At 41.8% G+C, this 18,379-nt stretch overlaps 1 protein-coding gene across 2 annotated transcripts in view; it reads left to right on the top strand.

The window, feature by feature from the left end:
* Positions 1-375: 375 nt before the first annotated feature.
* Positions 376-18,379, top strand: part of Prkaa1 (protein kinase AMP-activated catalytic subunit alpha 1) — a 33,427-nt gene continuing 15,423 nt past the window's right edge. The window contains exons 1-4 of one of the 2 annotated variants that reach the window (XM_008842097.2): positions 376-507; positions 12,368-12,509; positions 14,391-14,484; positions 18,109-18,253. In XM_008842097.2, coding sequence (XP_008840319.1) covers positions 381-507; positions 12,368-12,509; positions 14,391-14,484; positions 18,109-18,253 — 508 coding nt within the window. In that variant the 5' untranslated portion in view covers positions 376-380. Of the gene's footprint in view, positions 508-12,367; positions 12,510-14,390; positions 14,485-18,108; positions 18,254-18,379 lie in introns of those variants that run through there. The other variant, XM_029567803.1, reaches the window with a different exon arrangement.

The following is an 18,379-nucleotide window of genomic DNA, read 5'->3' as shown; positions in this document are numbered from 1 at the left end:
GTCCCTGCCAAGTTACAAGGCGCGCTGCACTGGTCCCGGTCCCCCGGCTCGTCGCCCTCCTCGGAGTTACCGGGAACTGAACCCACACAGACCCAGGGGTGGCAATTAGGGGGGACAGCGGCGCACCCCGAAGAGAAGCCGGTGGCCAGAGGCTAAGAAGCCGCCCTGCGCGCAGGTGGGCGGGCGCGCGGAGAGGGATGCGGGGAGCAGAGGTCAGTACCGGCGCCGCAGCCGCCCCGCCCGGCCCGCCAGGGGGAGCGAGTGCGCCCCGCCTGCTACGGGGGCTGCGCGGTTTGCGAAGGCGGCAGGCTGCTGCGCTCCACCGCGGCGCTCCCGCGTCTTTTTTTCCCTCCACCCCCTTCACCCCCTCCCGCGGCGCCATGCGCAGACTCAGTTCCTGGAGAAAGATGGCGACGGCCGAGAAGCAGAAGCACGACGGGCGGGTGAAGATCGGCCACTACATCCTGGGGGACACGCTGGGCGTCGGCACCTTCGGGAAAGTGAAGGGTGAGGACCCCCGGGCCAGGGCGGGCCCTGGACGTGGAGGGCGGCCTGACCCACTCGCTCTCCTCCTCCTCCTCCTCCTCCCCGTGCCCGCCTACCGGGTCTCCCGGCTCTGCAGCCCCCTTCCGGGCTGCGCTGGGAGCGAGCCCCAGGCCGCCGCGGTGTGCTGAGCTGCAGGGTCAGCTGCGGTGGGGTGGGGGCTGTCGCCTTGGCGACGGCGTGGCGGCGGAGGGGCGGGGATGGCTCTGGGCGGAACTTGACCGGGTGACGGAGTTGGGCTCTGCGCGCCGGGATGCAGGGCGGGGACGCGGGGGTCTCGGCCTTAGGAGCCGGGTGTGCGCCCTTGGCGCACGGCCAGCGGGTCGCTGCTATCGCTCCTCGGAGGTCCACAGCGTGGTGGCTTTTAGGAGACTGGCGGCTTACCTGCCCCTGCTGTTTCTCGAGTCTGAAATGTCTTCTCCCAGAAGTGAGATAACTGTAGGATACCTTCGAGAATTAAAGAGACCCTTTTCTTTGGAAGTAGTACTGATTTCCTTCAGAGGTGCTGGTGAATATGGATATGGACCGGCGCTGAATTTGAAATACGTGGTTTGAATTCTGAATGCAGACTGCGTATTTTCCAGTTTGGGGGAGTTTTGCAGTTTCTACGCGCTATACCTAGTAGGTCGGGCAGCTGTTGTCTCCAGATGGCATTTAGTAGCCTATGGATACATTTCATCTTCAGAGCATATTTAGAGTTCTGGAAGTCAGTGCATATGTTTTTTGCCTGTTTCGGTAAAGAGAAGTGCAGGATCCCTTATCTTTTATGTATCAGTAGCGCAAACCCCCAGCTCTGACAAGAAAAATTTTCATTGCAAGCTTTGTGAGGTGGACTTTTTTCCCCTTTGAGATGTTTGTTATTAAGTATTTAGTGGAAGAAATTTTGGAACTGCCAAGAAATAATTCATACATTGATTTGGAGAAATAAGAGACTATGACTTGCATACAGTAAGCTTTTTCAGTAAGTATTTGACTTGGAAAAAGTTTGTTAGCTCACCTGTACAGAGAGCTGAGCTTTGTTCTGTCAGATAAACATTTTCTTATTTGATTATTAAGGGATGGAACAGAATAACCCACCCTTCTTTTGTCCTTGCTATGTAGCCCACAGGGGAGCAAATGCATAAACCTTCTTACAAAGATCAGCAAACCCAACAGCATGAGAAAGAAGCAGATGAAGACTAGGGCAGCGGCAACCATCATGGTGGGTCCATATTCTGACAAACCATCATGGTGGGTCCATATTCTGACAGTTTGTCAGATATTTTCGTACCCATTAGGTTTTTTTTTTTTTTTTTTTTCAGACAGGATTATATAGCCCAGGCTGCCCTTGAACTTGCTGTGTAGCCGGGCCTGGCTTTGACCTTTCTGTTTCTATTGCCTCAGCCTCCTGTTGCTGGGATTACTGAGATTTTAGGCATGAGCTGGGCTGTTTTTTGTTTTGAGGGTTTTTTTTTTTTTTTTAGGCAGTGTTTCTGTGCTAGATACTGGCTTTGAGGTTGCCATTTTTCCTGCCTCTGCTGCCCAAGTAGCTGGTATATTATAGGCGACCCTTTCACTGTTCTGTTACTTGTTAACCACTATAACATACTTTTTAATTTACAAGTGTTGGAAAGAAATGCTCATGAATGCTTCTGATCACAGTGATAAGGCAGTCTTGATGCCTTCACCCCTTCTAAGATCTCTGCTTGGAACACGGCGTTCACCTATAGTTTGATACAAGCCAGAGTGGAGTGAGCAGATTGGACACGAATAAGATTGTTTTCATTTTTGGGATTTGACTTATGAAGTGTCAGTGACTTGAAGCATCCAGTGACTCTGCTTTTCCTTAATCTTCACTTCTCCACCCACACATTCTTCTCTTGAAATACTATACTGTCGGTCATCACCCTCCCCAAATATAGAAGGGCCAGTATTAGTCAAAGATCATAGGCTTCATGGTTAAAGTGAAACTTGTTCTTAGATTTATTAGTTGATGTTCAAAATCTTCAAGTAGTTAATTTTTAAATTGTTAAACAGTTGAGATGCTTTTTGCCAGAAGTTATAGAAACTGATTATTTCTGTGATCCTCTGTCCACAGCAAGGAATGGCCTGGTTGGCATATGCCATTTAGTTTAGGCACTAGAAAGAGGAGGGCGTATTAGTACCCTTGGAGGAATGTGACCCAGCGTGTTTGTGTGTGTATGTGTGTGTGTATGTGTAGCAGAAGGCATCTTTTTTTTTTAAGTAGTTGGATACAGAGTGTATGTGTGTATGTTCTATTTTTTATTTTTAAAAATTTTATGTGTATGAGTGTGTGTAAGTGCACCATGTACATGCAGTGCCCATGGAAACCATAAGAGGCCATTGGATCCCCTGGAATTGGGTGCTAGGAACTGAAACTGGTCCTCTGCAGCAAGTGCTCTTAACTGCTGAGCCGTCTCTCCAGCCTCCTCACTGCCATCGCCCCTTTTTTTTTTGAGACAGGGTCTCACTATGTAGCCGTAGATGACCTGGAACTTGCTATGTAGATCAGACTGGCCTGGAACTCACAGATCTGCTTGCCTCTGCCTCCTGAGTGCTGGGAATAAAGGTGTGTGCCACCAAGCCTGGCCCTCCAGGTTTGTTTGGAACAGTAAAAAGTAAGTCTGTTTAGTAGATACCTACAATTTATGTGTAAAAGGCAGAGGCACATGTGCACGTTGCTACTTTTTTATGTGTAGCATATCCTTATATAGATAACATGGGAAACCGTTAGAACCTTGTTAGAATCAGGAATGGGAACTAGGAGGCAGGGAATGGTGTGCTACATCCTTTGGTTGTTTTGTACTGTAGTCATTTTTGCAAAATACATTAAAATTAAATTTGAAAAATAATAGTTTTATGGATTCATAGTTATATAATAAAATGTTAATGTGTCAGAGGGATACCACATTCAGAATGGTAGTTATGCAGCTCTGGGAGGGGTCGTTCAGGGCTTCAGCTGTGTGTGTAATGTAGTGCTAAGCTGCTGGTACTTGAGTATTTGGTATGCTTTTTAAAAAAAAAATCTTCACTTTTTTATTACATTTGTGTGTTTATGTGTGTGTGTGCATGTGTGCATGGAACACATGTGGAGGTCAGAGGAACATTTTCAGGAGTCCATTTCCAGGGATCAAACTCAGGTCCTCAGGCTTGGAGGCAAGTGTGTTAACCAGTGGGCTGTCTCACTAGCCTTTGGTCTATCTTGTGATATATGCCTGAAATTTTTGTTAGCAAAAAGGTAGACACCTCAAGTTTCCATTTATAGCTTTTTAAACTCACCCATCTCTGGGATTAAGCTATTTTTCTAACACTTAGCAATGAAATTTTCTCCTAATTTTAGAAATGAAACTAAATGGTTAGGTGGCTAGACTGCCTTCAGGGGACATGAACTGTGTGACATTTCTAGCTTGTTAAAATCCCGTCTTTCAGAATATGATCTTGTTTTACTTCAGCATTACATACCGAATTAGATCATTGTTAACAATGTTTTATAGTTAGACAAAGTTGCCTTTAGAGAGCAATCACTTGATTGTCAGTTAGCTCATACTTAGTTGATTAGTCTGCTGTTCTTGTGAAGCCTGTATTTTAGAGGCTGGTAAATTCTGCCCTGGGTGAGGAGCCAGTGTTCAAGGCCAGAATGCCCATGTTGCTTCTGCATTAAAGAACATTTTAGCCCAGTTGAAAAATAGTAACAGTCTAAAAAAACACAATTTAAGCTTTGATAAAGGGCAGGCACATCCCTGAGGGAATACAGACTCCTTACAAAGTCCATTTATTTCATGCACTGATTGACTGTGGAACAGCAGTGACTTCGGCTCCACCTAAGTTTACTCAATGGAGAGTCTTTAGCCCAGTTTTGAGGACACAGTTCTGGTTCTGACATTGTGCCAACTTCTTTTTCCCTTCTTATTACATATTGTCGGTGGGGTAGAGAAAGATCAAAGGAAAGAATGAAATCTTTGAATGATTATCAGAGCATTCAAATTATGCTCTGATGATTTTCTTTTCTGTTTTTTTGTCTTTGAGACAGGGTCTCTCTGTAGCCACAGCTGGCCTAGATTCACTATGGAGACCAGGCTGGCCTCAAACTCACAGAGACCTGCCTGTCTCTGCCTCCCAAGTGCTGGGATTAAAGGTGAATGCCACCATGCCAGGCTCAAATTATTATTTTCAAATTTACACTATAAATTGGAGATTCTTCTGGTATGTTCAACTTGTATTTATGTTACATTTGAAGGATGTATGTGTGTGTGTGTGTGTGTGTGTGTGTGTGTGTGTGTATTACACTGTGCAGCATTTTTTGGAAGATTTATTTATTTTTTGTCTTTGAGACAGAGTCTGTAGTTCCAGCTCTCCTGAAACTTGCTTGGGAGACCAGGTTGGCCACACTGTCACAGATATCCGCCTGCCTCTCCCTCCCAAGTACAGGGATTAAAGATGTGAGCCTACCACATCTGGTTTTGGTTTATCTTTTTTAAAGATTTATTTTATTATTTTTAATTATGTATATATGTGTGGGTACATGCATGTGAGTTCTGATGCCCACAGGGGCCAGAGGCCTGGGATTCTCTAGGGCTAGCGTTCCAGACAGTTGTGAGCCAGTGGCTGTGGGTCCTGGGAATTGAACTCAGGTCCTCTGCAAGAGCAGTATGCATTCCTAACCATACAGCTGTCATTCCAGCCCCCAGGTTTAAAAATTTTTTTAACTAAAATTTTTATTTATTTATTTATTTATTTATTTATTTTTGGTCTTTTTGAGACAGGGTCTCCCTATAGCCCCAGCTGGCCTGGAACTCATTATTTAGACCAGGTTGGCCTTGAACTCAACAGAGCTCTGCCTGCCTCTGCCGCCCATGTTCTGGGATTAAAGGTGGCGTTAAAGGTGTGTGCCACCACCCTCAGCTTAAATTTTATTTTTATTTTATGTATTTGAGTGTATTACCTGCATGCATGTAAGTGTACCTGTGTCATGCAAAGCCATGGAGAAGATGGCATTGGATTCCCTGGAACTAGGGTTAAGGATGGCTGTTAGCCACTATGTGGGTTCTGGGAACTGCACCTGGGTCAGTGGGTCAGTGACTGGGTCAATAGCCAGTGCTCTTAACTACTGAGCCATCTGTTGTCATGTGCTGTCCAGAGATGGTTAGTGGGTACAAACTCTTGCTGTGCAAGTCTGATCCTGAGTTCAGTCCCTGAAACCCAGCATGGAAAGAGAGAACTGACTCCTGAAGGTTATCCTCTGACATCCACATGTGTCCCATGGCACTTGGGCACCCAACACTCACACATGTACACCACACACAATCATTAAAAAAATATGCCATGTTGGGCTTGGTGGCGCATGCCTATAATCCCAGCACTTGGGAGGCAGAAGCAGGTGGATCTTTGTGAGTTCAAGGCCAGCTTGGTCTACATAGCAAGTCCAGGCCAGCTGGGGTTACAGGGAGACCCTGTCTCAAAAAGATCCAGCCACCCCCCCCAAAAAAAAGTTTAAAAGGTGTTTCCTTATTTCCCTTTTGGGATAAAGCGTGAACTTTTTAGTCTGATCTGAGTTGAACCTTTGGCTCTGTTGCTTACCAACTGTGTACCTTTGGACAGATTATTTCATCTTTGTGTGCTTCAGCTTCTTGTAGAATGCTGCTGATAATGCCAGTCTTCCAAGTTTGTGAGAGTTAGAGTGGGTGTGCCACTTGTATTGACAGACAAGGTGCCTGCCTAATTGTATTGGCAGTATAAATCAACTGGATTTATAATGCAGAAAATTGTATTTAAGAAGTATAACTCCACTTAAACTGCAGCACATGGGCTCCTTTTATCCCCTCTGCACTTTGCTGGCCATAAAACTCTCACTGTAATTTTTAGGTAGAAGGTGACTTGGTTGTAAAGGACTAGTGCTGCATGTGTCTTTCTAGCAGTGGTCTGTTGAATGTTAACCACTGAGGAAATGGGCTGAACTTTAGAAACCAGAAATTTAGGAGTGGTGCATCAGGATGAAGCCGATGAGAGGGTGGGAGTTCCATGTAGCAAAATGATGGCTGTTATTTAGCACTTACTATGCGCCTTGATAAAGGCATGCTGTTAAATATAAGTGGATAGGAAAGCACAGTTTAAATGCTGAGATCCAAAATGACTATTCAGGTATTAAAACATAATTCAGGGCTGATTAAATAGGACTAAGGGACTAGTCTGGGGAAAGCAGACAATTGGCCCTAAACATTAATAGTTACAGTGGTATATGATCACTTACTACGTCCTGGGCAGTGTGGAAATGCTTTACAAATACTATTTCATGTGGCATTACAGCCACTCTTATAGAGTGCACGGTATTTACAGATGAGTTGGGGGTTGAAGTTTTTTAACTTGCCTAAGTCACGTGTGCATGTGTGCGTGCACACACATGTACACGCATACACAATCAATAACAATTTAGAAAAGAATAGCTCTTTAATTTTAGCACAGTATCATTTTCATGTAATTTTTTTTGTAGCTGATAAATGCGGAAGCCTGTGTAATTTTTTTATTTTTATTTTTATTTTATGTGTATACGTGTATTGCCTGCATGTAGGTAATGCACCTGTTTTGTGCAATGCCTGCGGACGTCAGAAGAGGCTGTCAGATGCCCTGGGACTGGAGTTAAGGACAGTTGTTAGCTGCCATGTGGGTGCTGGGATTTGAACCCCAGTCTTCTGGAAGAACAACCAGTGTTCTTAACCGCTGAGCCATCTCTCCAGCCCCCCCGTGTAACTTTTGTTCATTCTTCATGTTGTTAACATCTCTCATAGTCTTCCTTGTAAGAGTGTGTCATATTGGAACAACAGTGTATTAAACTGTTTTTGCAAATTAGTCATTAGGAGATTTGCAGTCTTTTTTATTACATAATAAGCTGTAATGAACTGAGAAACATTTATGCATGGTTTTTCAATCTACTTCTCAGTTAAGTTTGGAGAACTACATTTTTCCAAGTAGTGTTACCTTTAGCACTGTCTCAGACTTTTTTTTGTTGTTTTGCTAAGTGTTTTGTTGGGTTTACCCAGGCTCTACCCCCAAACACAAACAAGGGAATTACTATGCTAATTTTTTGTTAAGCGGACAAAATCTAAGCACACCATGTTCTCTGCTGATGCCTTTCTGTTGAGTTTGTAAATGTCTGTGTGTTGGGAGGTTTGAAGGATCACTGCTGAGGCACCTTCTATCTCCTGGTTACTGTTCTCAATTTCTTCAATCTCTGAATATAGTTGAGCTTTTGTGATTTGTTGCTTTTTAAAAAAAAATTAGTAACATTTGTTTATTTTCATTCACTTGTTTGTGTGTGTGTGTGCGCATGCACACACTATAGCACACATGAGGTCAGAGGACTACTTCCTAGAGTCAGTCTGCTCCTTTCATCATGTGAGATCAGGGGATCAATCTCAGGTCCTCAGGCTTGGAGGCAAGTGCCTTTACCTTTTAGGGGTTTGCTTTCTTGCATTGTTTTTCAAGTGAATAATATATCTTTATACTTGTAATTATTTTATAGTTGATGAAATGCTCAAAAATCAGAAAAAGTACTGTGGTATGCTTAATTGTATGTGTGTGTGTTTATATATATATGTATGTATGTATATATATATATATATATTGTTTTGTTTTATTTTTGTTTTGTCTTTTTTGTGATGAACTTCTGTTATTTGTAGGAGGAATACTATTCTTACTACTAAGAGTTCCACTTGCCTCTGCCCCCTGAGTTCAGGGATTAAAAGTGTGTGCTACCAGGTCCAGCGATTGCTGCTTCTTACTGTTTTCTAAATGATTTTAGTTGTTCTCTTGGTAAAATTCTCATTCTGTTCTTCATAATCCCTGCGCTTTTTTTTTTTTTTAACCTTGAAACTTTTATTGGGGGTTAGGGATATAGCTCAGTAATTAAGAACATTTGCTGCTCTTGCATAGAACCCAAGTTTGGTTTCCAGCATCCACATGGAAACTAACAACCCCCTGATAACTCTAGTTCCAGAGGATCTGACACCCTGGGAATCAGGCACAGATATGTTGGCAAAGCACTCATACACATAAAAACCATTTGTGTGTGTGTGTGTGTGTGTGTGTGTGTGTGTGTGTGCATGTATGCCTACGTGCGCACACATATAGACCATGTGAAGGTCCGTGGACACATGTGAAGGTCACAGGACAGCTGGACAACTTGGAGGAGTCAGTTCTCTCCTTCTACTGTGTTGGTCCTGGAGTTTGAACTGGGATTGTCAGGCTTGGCATGGACATTGTTTTGGCTTTTTTTTCTTTTGTTATTATTTTTATTTTATGTGTGTGAGTGTATTGCCTGCATGTGTATAAGTGCACCCATGTCGTGCACTGCCTGAGGAGATCAGAAGAAGGCATCAGATCCCCTGGAACTGGAGTTACAGATGGTTGTTAACTACCATGTGTGTGCTGGGAATTGAACCTGGGTCCTCTGCAAGAACAGTCAGTGCTTTTAATCACTGAGCCATCTTTCCAGTCCTTATTTTGACTTTTTTGAGACAGGGTCTCACACTATAGCCCTACTGGTCTTGAACTTGTGGTAATTCTCCTGCCTCAGCCTACCAGTGCTGAGATGATAGGCCTGAGGCACCCCACCTGGCTTAGGTTTTTGTTGTTGTTGTTTTTTTCTAGTCTCAAGTAGCCTAGTCTTGCCTTGAGCTGGCTGTGTATCAGAAGTTGACTTTGAACTTCTGATCTTCCTGCTTCTACCTCTTGTGTGCTGGTACTACAAAGTATATGTAACCACATTCGGTTATACACTAATGAGGATCAGACCCAGCACTTTGTGCTATAACTAATGGAGGAAAAGGTCCCAATAAGCAGAGCTTGGGAATTTGGGGGGAGGGTAGTTGGAAGAGATGAGATTAAAACTTCCTGAGGTATTGATAATCTAGTTCTCATAAAGTATTTCCCAAATTGGAATATAACAATCAAGCTGCTGTGCTTAGTTGTATCTAATGGAATTAGGGAAAGCTTTGTTAGAAATTGGAGTGATGGGGGCTGGAGAGATGGATCTGATGCCCATCTCGGGCATTGCATGACATGAGTGCACTTACATAATGCAGGCCCAACACTCACACACATAAAATAATAATTAAAAGAAGTAAAAAGAAATTGGAATGTTGCCAATTTCTACACTTGCTTCAGCATGTTTTTCTTCCTTTCTTTTTACACCTTTTCCTGTGTATTCCCATTTTCTTAATATAATCATATTTTAAAAATCCTTATTTGTTTTTTCAGAATTATGACTATACAAATATTTGCTAAGTCAGCACTACAGTTTGTTGTGAAACTTAATTTTTCCTGGCTTGAGTTAATGAATTACCTCACTTTTTTCTAATTTTCTTAGAAATTAAGTCTAAATTTCACACATCTTCTAGTATCTTTATAAAAATCTCTCTCAAATAATGTTCCATACTTTGAAAGCTATAGGATAATTTTTTCCCCGTTAAAATACCTATCTTGGAGCTGGGTGTGGTGGCGCATGCCTTTAATCCCAGCACTTGGGAAGCAGAGGCATGAGGATCTCTGTGAGTTCTAGTCCAGCCTGGTCTCCCTATCAGGTTCTAGGCCAGCTGGGAGATCCTTTCTCAAAAGGACTAAAGAAAACAAAACAAAAAGCACATGTCTTGACCCCTCTTGCCTTACCTGTACTTGCTGCCTCCTGGATGCTGCCTCATCCTCTTGTGGCTTTCTTTCATTACCACTTGGGGAGTTGCTTAATTTTCCTCCTATATTGGACTTCTCCATCCCCCCCCCCCCTTCCCTTTTTTTTTTTTTTGGAGTCTTATGGCCTTGAGCTCTCTGTGCAATCAAAAAAGTGACCTTAAACTCTTATCCTGTCTCCTCTTCCTGTATGTTGACATTACTGGAATTCACCAGGCTTGGGTGTTTTTTTTTTTTTTTTGGTGGTGGTTTGTTTTTGAGACTTAGGCTTACCTGGGCTTCCTAGGAATGGTATTACATACCCAGCCTTTGGTTCCCTTCTTAACTAGATTCTGTGTGTCATTTTTTTTAGTGTCCTCCCTGATTTTGATAGGATACTGTATTAGTCAGGGTTGTCTAAAGAAGTCCAACAGTGGCTGCACCACACTGGAGAGGCTAAGAACCCAGTAGTTGCTAAGCCACAAGGCTGGATGTCTCAGTAGTCCCAATCTGGCAATGAAAGTCTGACAGATTCTGGGCGATCTGCTACTCTTCAGTCTGCATTGGAATCTGAAGAAATTGGTCACAGCAGCCAGACAAATTCACCAATGAGAGAGAAGGCAAGGGGCAAAAAAAGCCAGAGCTCCCTTCTGCCATGGCTGCCAGCAGAAGGCAACGCCCACATTTAGGGTGGGTCTTCCAGCTTCAGATGATCCAATCAGGGTCTCTCTCATTTCAGTTAATTTCAGATCCAGTCAAGTTGACACCCAGGACTAGCCATCACAGATACATATTCTCCCATTAGTTCCTGAGAAAGGGCACACACATGTTAAATTTTTGCAGGCTCTGCTTCAATAACAATAGCAGAATTCTGTCATTACCATTGACTATCTGGATAGGCATATGAATTGAACATTACAAGATAAAATCTTTTTTTTTTGGAGACAGGGTCTCCCTGTAGCCCCAGCTGGCCTGGAGCTGGTTATGTAGACCAGGCTGGCCTTGAACTCACAGAAATCTGCCTGCCTCTGCCTCCTGAGTGCTGGGATTAAAGGTGTGCACACCTGGCTTCATTTGTTTTTAAACTTCATATTTGAAAACAGAAACTACATGTCTGTGAGCCAAAATTGAAAAGACACAAGTGCTGCTAATGATGAATGAATCATGTCAGTGGCACAGGGGAATTTATTTACTTGTGTGTGTGTTGTGTATGCACATGTGTATGCATGTGCCTAGAGGCTAGAGGAGGTATGTGTATGCAAATACCTTTTGTATGCACGTGTATGTGAACATGTCTAGAGGTTAGAGGTGTTTGTGTATGTGTTACATATGCACATGTATGTTTGTACATGTCTAGAGGCTAGAGGAGGTGCCCTATTTTATCATTCACTGCCCTATTCCCTTGAGACAGGGCCTCAATGAAACTGGAGCTAGGCAGTCAACCAGCAGACGCCAGCGATCTTCCTATCTCTGTCCCCCTTGCCCCCCAGAGCTTGGGTTACAGGCGTTTATCACATCCACCTGTTTTGTTTTGAATGTGGGTTCTTGGGGTTTGAATTTTGGTCTTCATTCTTGCACAAGTGATCTTACCTGCTGAGCCATTTCTCAGCTCCATGGGAGGTTTTGGAGAGGAATGGTAGAATTATTCTATGTTATGCAATTTTTGTTAGTTTTTTTTTGTTGTTTTGAGACAGTGTCACCATGTAGCCCAGGTTGGCCTTAAGCTCGCAGTTCTCTTGCCTCTGCCTTCTGAGTGCTGGGATTACAGCACTTAGGGCTGTAGGGACTTATGGGTCCTTACCATATAATGGTGGCTGTACTAGGATCTATTTGTGTAAAAATCTGTAGACAGGTATAAGAAAAGATAGAGTTCAATATCTATGTGTAATAGTTTCAAAAATTTGAGTCCCTAAAGGCGTACAGCAAGAAGAAGACTCCTCTCTTGTGTGACTATTTCAGCTTTCCTTTCCCCCAAGAAACCACTGTTAGCAGTTCTGTATGTTATTTTTCTACTGAGTTTCAAAACCTTCAGGAGTAAAATTAGGCAAAAGAAAGAAAAAGCAAGTGTACTGAAGCATCTTGGAGTGCTTAGATTGCTTTTAGAACACAACAACATTCATCATTAGTCAAACCTGGTACTAACTTATTAAAATTATTTCTCCTACAGTTGGCAAACATGAATTGACCGGGCATAAAGTTGCTGTGAAAATACTCAATCGGCAGAAGATTCGAAGTCTTGACGTGGTTGGAAAAATCCGCAGAGAAATTCAGAACCTCAAGCTTTTCAGGCATCCTCATATAATTAAACTGTAAGCTCAATCTGTATTAATTATGGTCTAGTCATCTGATCACCCCTTCTGTTAACCTACCTAACCTGGCAAACCAGAAAGAGGATTGGCATTTTGTCCTGCTTCCTGAGGGTTTTGAAGTTTCTTCCTGCTTATGTATTTATCTAACCCATCCACCGTCAGTTCCGCCTCTTCATGCCCAGCTGTGTTTATATTACTGTTATTCTTGTTCTTTCCTGTTTTCTGGACAGATGCCCTTCTGACAGATGATGTTCAGTGCTTCTGTTGCTATAATATAGAACCAGCTATTGGTTTGCTAGTAAAAATGCTCTGTAGCTGGTTGAGGGGACTTTTGTTTGATCCTCCGTACCACAAAGAAGAAAAGAAAAGAAAATTCTTAACCTACAAATTTCAGATTTCCAGTAATTAGGCTCACAAGAGACAACGCACTAGAAATTATTTTCCTCTGTACTGCTTACATCTGATCGTACAAATAACAGGAATCTGTTACTTCAAAAGAACTGTAATCTTGGGTGGGAGAGATGCCTCAGTGGTCAAGAGCACTGGCAGCTCTTGCAGAGGACCATGGTTTGAGTCCCAGTACCCACACTGTGGCTACCAACTGTCTGTTCCAGGGGATTCGACACCCTCTTCTGGCCTCTCTGGGTATTGCACCTCATAGATGCACATATACATGCAGGCAAAGTGCTCAAACATATGAAAAGTAAAACAACAAAAGAACAGTAATCTTAACTGCTGCTTGTGGTTACCACTGTAAGGTTGCAGGTAACTCATTGCTTAGCTCCTGCTTTATCATATAGGTTATAATTTAAAGTTGCTTGGACTTTTCTGTTGAACTGGCTGGCTCAAAATTTGTTTTGCTTTTAGTTCTCATTTATTAAAGTGTTTTGAAATATCATTTATGCTGATGGCCCCTAAATGTACATTTTTTTTTGCTTTGAAACCCCTTTACTGAACTCTGGACTCTGTGTCTACTGCTTACTTTACATCTCCATTTGGATGTACATGAGACATTTCAAACTACCTGATCAAGTCTGATCTCTTTATTACCCCTCAAATCTGTTCTCCGTACATTCCTCACCATTGCAATTAATAACCAGTTACCCAGGAAAAGCATAGGAGGCATCATTAGCAGCCTGTCTCTCTCACTTCCCACCGTCCATTCCATCTCTTCCTTCAGAATGTATTTCTGATCTGTTTCTCTGTCCTTTACCACCATCACATTGGTCTGAACCACCCTCTCCTGTCATGGACTTCTGAAGTAGCTCAGCCTCTCCTGCTAGTATGTAGCCAGTTCTTCACGCTGCTGCCACTCACCCATTTAATAATGAAGATCACATGACTCTAATCAAAACATCCCATAGCTTTTCATCTTCCCCTAAGTAAAAGCCAAAGTCTCTTAATGGCTTGTGAAGTTGTACATCTTTTGGCCTTCAATGACTTTGACTTCACATCTTGTTTCTCTCCCAGCCTGTTCTGCTCTTGCCTTACTGTGAGCATGGCAAGCAGACTTCCCCCTGGGACTTTGTCCTGGCTGTTCCTCTGCCTGGTTCACCTTCCTCCTGGATAATATAATTTGTTCTCTTACTTCCTTTGGGTTCTGCTCAAATGTTACTTTTTGGAGGCCTTCCCTGAGTACTCTGCATAGAAGAGAGTTTGCTTTCTTTTTCTTCATTGCATGTTCTGCCCTAAAAAAATGCTTATTTATTGCCCTGGCACCTGAAACAAGAACACCACAAAGACAGGAAATCTGCTTTATTCCCCATAGTTTTCCTAGCTCCTAGCACAGGACCTGGTATATTATAGGTAACCTCGTAAATATTTATTGAATGAATGAATACACATGTTTTAATATTAGTAGATAATGTTTTCTCTCACCAGGTACCAGGTCATCAGTACACCATCTGATATTTTCATGGTGATGGAATATGTCTCAGGAGGAGAGCTATTTGATTATATCTGTAAAAATGGAAGGGTAAGCAGTTCTGATTTAATCCTGTACATATTTCGTAACTCCCCTTTGCCCCTTATTTGCATCAAAATGTCAAAAAGCAATTTTAAGAGGTCTGTGTAGTAACTACTTCCCTTAGTCATATATTTGTTTAGAATAATAAGCTGCTTAGACATAGAAAGGAGCTTCAAGATGATCCCCTGAGCCTGTTCATACAGATTTATATTATATTTTAGGGTATATAAATACTTTAATGTTTTTTTTTTTTTTGTTTTTTTTGAGACAGGGTCTCCCTGTAGCCCCAGCTGATCTGGAACTCGCTTTGTAGACCAGGCTGGCCTCAATCTCTCAGAGATCCCCTGCCTCTGCCTCCCGAGTGCTGGGACGAAAGGCTTATGCCACCACACAGGCAATAAATACTTTAAAAATATATTGTGAAGTATATAATGACTCCTTACAAAATCTATTAAATACTTAAAGATCTAGGCTTTGTTGGTTAACCCTGGTCACATTTAAATTTCATTCACTTTTTTGGTTTCCAAAGTCTGATGTACCTGGAATAGTAAGAAGAGGTTTTGTAAAGGAGTTAGGAATTAGAGAATTTAGTTCTGGAAGAAAGCAGATAGCAAACTGAACATTGTCCCCTGCCCATGCTTATTTTAGGGTGGTTTGCTTTGCAGAAACCTCTCTGGAAGAGCGCCCAGCATAGAGCTGAGCCCCCTGCCCCTTCAGCTGCTTGTGTTATTCATGCCTTCCTTTTGTATAGAATAGCTGTTTGGTCAAATCAAGCCTCTTAACCAAGTTAATCTTGACTTGTTTTTGAATGAGGTTAATTTCTGTTTGGAGTACCCTCTTCTCATCCTCCAAGTCCCCCTGCTCCCACCTCCTAAAAGAATTCAACCTAAATTCATTCATTTCCTTCTTGCTGATCTCTTTTCTCCTGGTTTTCATTTCTAGTCATTTTGTTCTTTGTGGGAGGATCTTCAGTTTTACCCTTAAATTCAAGCTAAAATTCCAGCTGTCATATTTCAGATATATGTCCTGTTTTCTGAAATTTTCTTTAAGCAGTCTGCTCTTTTGGCTTTGCAGATGTAACCTTATCTGGCTGAGAATGACAGTTTTCACGTTGTCTTTTGGTTCCTGCCCCGTTCTCCTCCTCCTGTGCTTTCTGCTCCCCATTTTTTTTTCTGTTGATTTATTTGCCTTTGTCTTTTGTGCATGGCTCTTCCTCAGGTCTAGTGATTCTTGGTTGTCCACTTACATTTCAGAATGAAATACCAAATGTCAAGCTCATGTATGGGTGAGATTTGTTGATTGGTGGCTCTTCCCATAGGTTGAATTGTTGGAGACCTGTCCATTTCCTTGGGGTAAACTATTTATCAAGAATATTGTCCCTGCGCCCCCCCCCCCCATTTGATATTGTAGAAGAAAACTCCCTATTTTCTTGAAGGTAGTAGTTTAGCTGTAGGACTTGAGTTGGAAAGTGGTACAAGCCTCTTCAGTTAGTATGTTGATTGCCACCTAATCTGTTTCCCTTACAATGCTTCCTTCCTTCCTGCCATGGTATCCTTAGAACAGGTCTGCTTCTGCCTTGCTAGAATAAACAATAGGTCTTACTCCCTGGTGGGGTGAGTTTAAAAGCTTCTCACCTGGACTAGGTGTGTTGTTTTCAGCCCACCTCTCACTCAGCCTCCAGAAAGTCCCAATGCCTCCTGTTTCTCAGCCCTTGCAAAGTTCCATGTGCAGATGAGTTTATTTCTTACTCTAGACTTAGGTTTCCCTTTTCTCTTCTTGCTAAGTCTTTATCCCCTGTCCGGATGGGAACTAACTCCTCTTGATGGTTGCTGTGTCTTCCTTTGTTTTGTTTTCATTTGCTTTGTTTATTGTCAATGTCATTTTTGTGATATTCTAAGGAGTAGTTGCAAAAGATTCAGTCTGTGATGCTTTTTAACTGGAAATTACTTTCATTTTAAAAATCATCTTTTGTAGATATCTCTACCATTCTTTGTACTATATTTTTGTAAATATACTACTTTTCTTTTTCATAGTCTTCCTAGTTATTTTGCTTCTTATATATTTTGTTAGTCAATTAATTTTCTTTTCATATTTTGAAGAATTTTTTTTCTATAAGCCTCTGCTTGAACGATTAGATTGCTAAAATTTTTTTTTTCTTGAGATCTTATAACTCTTATCTTATAACCCTTCAATAGTAGTTTTGATTTTGCTATCAAAAGAAGTTACTGGTTTATCTTTTCTTCCAGATTATCCATGCCATTGAAGGTATGGAATTTTCGTTTTGGAATAATTCATGACTTGTTAGAGAATAACATATGAGAGTTCCTTGCTGAGAGGATTAGTAGCTTATTTAATAAATGTGATGTCTTGGGATCGGGCATATGATAGGCCAGTCATGGTTATCACTTGTGTTGAGAAAACATTATAAAATGAGAAACTAGAGAGAGGGAGGTTTCTAATGATTATTTTTCAAAAGGTAGTTGTAGTGTAAGATTTTTTTTTTTTTTTCAGTAAACACCCCAAGGTAAATGTGTTAAAAATTTTCTTATGTTAAAGGTAAAACATCTTGGGGCTGAAGAGATGACTCAGTATTTAAGAATGTTTACTGTTCTTCCAAGGACTGGAATTTAGTTCCCAGTACCCATATGGGATGGCTCAGGCCTGTAATTCCAGCTCCAGGGTATCGATATGATGCCCTCTCTGGCCTCTGCAGGCACTTGCATGTACACGCATATAGATACATACACACAAATTAAAATATATAAAAAATTAAAACATCTTGTATTTCGGAACATACAATGTAGTTTTTTAGTAATTCATTGATAGTGCTTAAATGTAACTTCTGTGTAGTCTAAAATAGTATCCCCATCTCAACATTACTGTGTTGTTTTTCTTTTCTCTTTTAAAATGAATTAAATTTGTTCTTTGATTCATACATGTATTCTAGTACATTCTCTTTACTTTCACCCCCACCTTTCTGCCCCCCTCCCACTTAGCCACCTCCCTCTTCCCTGCAGGAAGGGTTCCAACGTTCATGCTTTTATGTTTTGTTTTGTGATCCACCCACTCCTTTGAGCCAGCACCATTGGTTTGTTTGACCCTGGGTATGGAGCTACCTATTGGAGCGCTTTCTGTATTCTTACTCATCATCTTTTCCAGAGCATTGTCACTCTGATGTTTTATTTGTTTATTGCCTTATTTTGTCAACTCAGGGACTTTGTTTGATTCACTGCTGTATCATGAATGTCTAAACTGTGTAGCACATCAAAGGTGTTCAATAACTACTTATTAAAAGAATGAAGGGTAAACATCACTAACTTACAGTAGAAAGCATGCCTGATGTCAGGCAGAAATCAAAACTGCTGGAAATAGTTTGTGAGCTGTAAAGGAAAATGTGGTCCTGTGCAGATGATAGGGTCAGGAAGCTGAGCTGCTGACTCAGGTCCCTTCAACTCTTACTGTTTCTGTTTTGTGCTGTGTGTATCTCCTCCCCATTTCAAGAGCGTCTCATGGATGAAGTTCATTTGGAAGGTTTCATGCATTTGATGGTTTACACGTCGGAGAATTATAAGTAGGAAGAGGAAGTCTTCCTCTGAAGGGCACTCCTTTAAGATACTTTTCTACTTTCTCTAGCTGGATGAAAAAGAAAGTCGACGTCTGTTCCAACAGATCCTTTCTGGTGTGGATTATTGTCACAGGCATATGGTAGTCCACAGAGATTTGAAACCTGAAAATGTCCTGCTTGATGCACACATGAATGCAAAGATAGCTGATTTTGGTAAGAACATTTTTACAGTTTCATCTGTTATGTTTACTGAATATAAGTAGCTTTTTCATAAAGCATTTGTATGGGGTCTGCTGAGGATACCATTATAAGGACAACAGCTAAGGGACTCTCTTTTCT

Source organism: Nannospalax galili, unplaced genomic scaffold (genome assembly GCF_000622305.1).
Source record: "Nannospalax galili isolate Female #2095 unplaced genomic scaffold, S.galili_v1.0 scaffold139, whole genome shotgun sequence".
In the NCBI taxonomy this organism is placed as follows: domain Eukaryota; kingdom Metazoa; phylum Chordata; class Mammalia; order Rodentia; family Spalacidae; genus Nannospalax; species Nannospalax galili.
The sequence above is the reverse complement of the archived record's forward strand: the minus strand, read 5'-3'. Positions and strand labels throughout refer to the sequence as shown.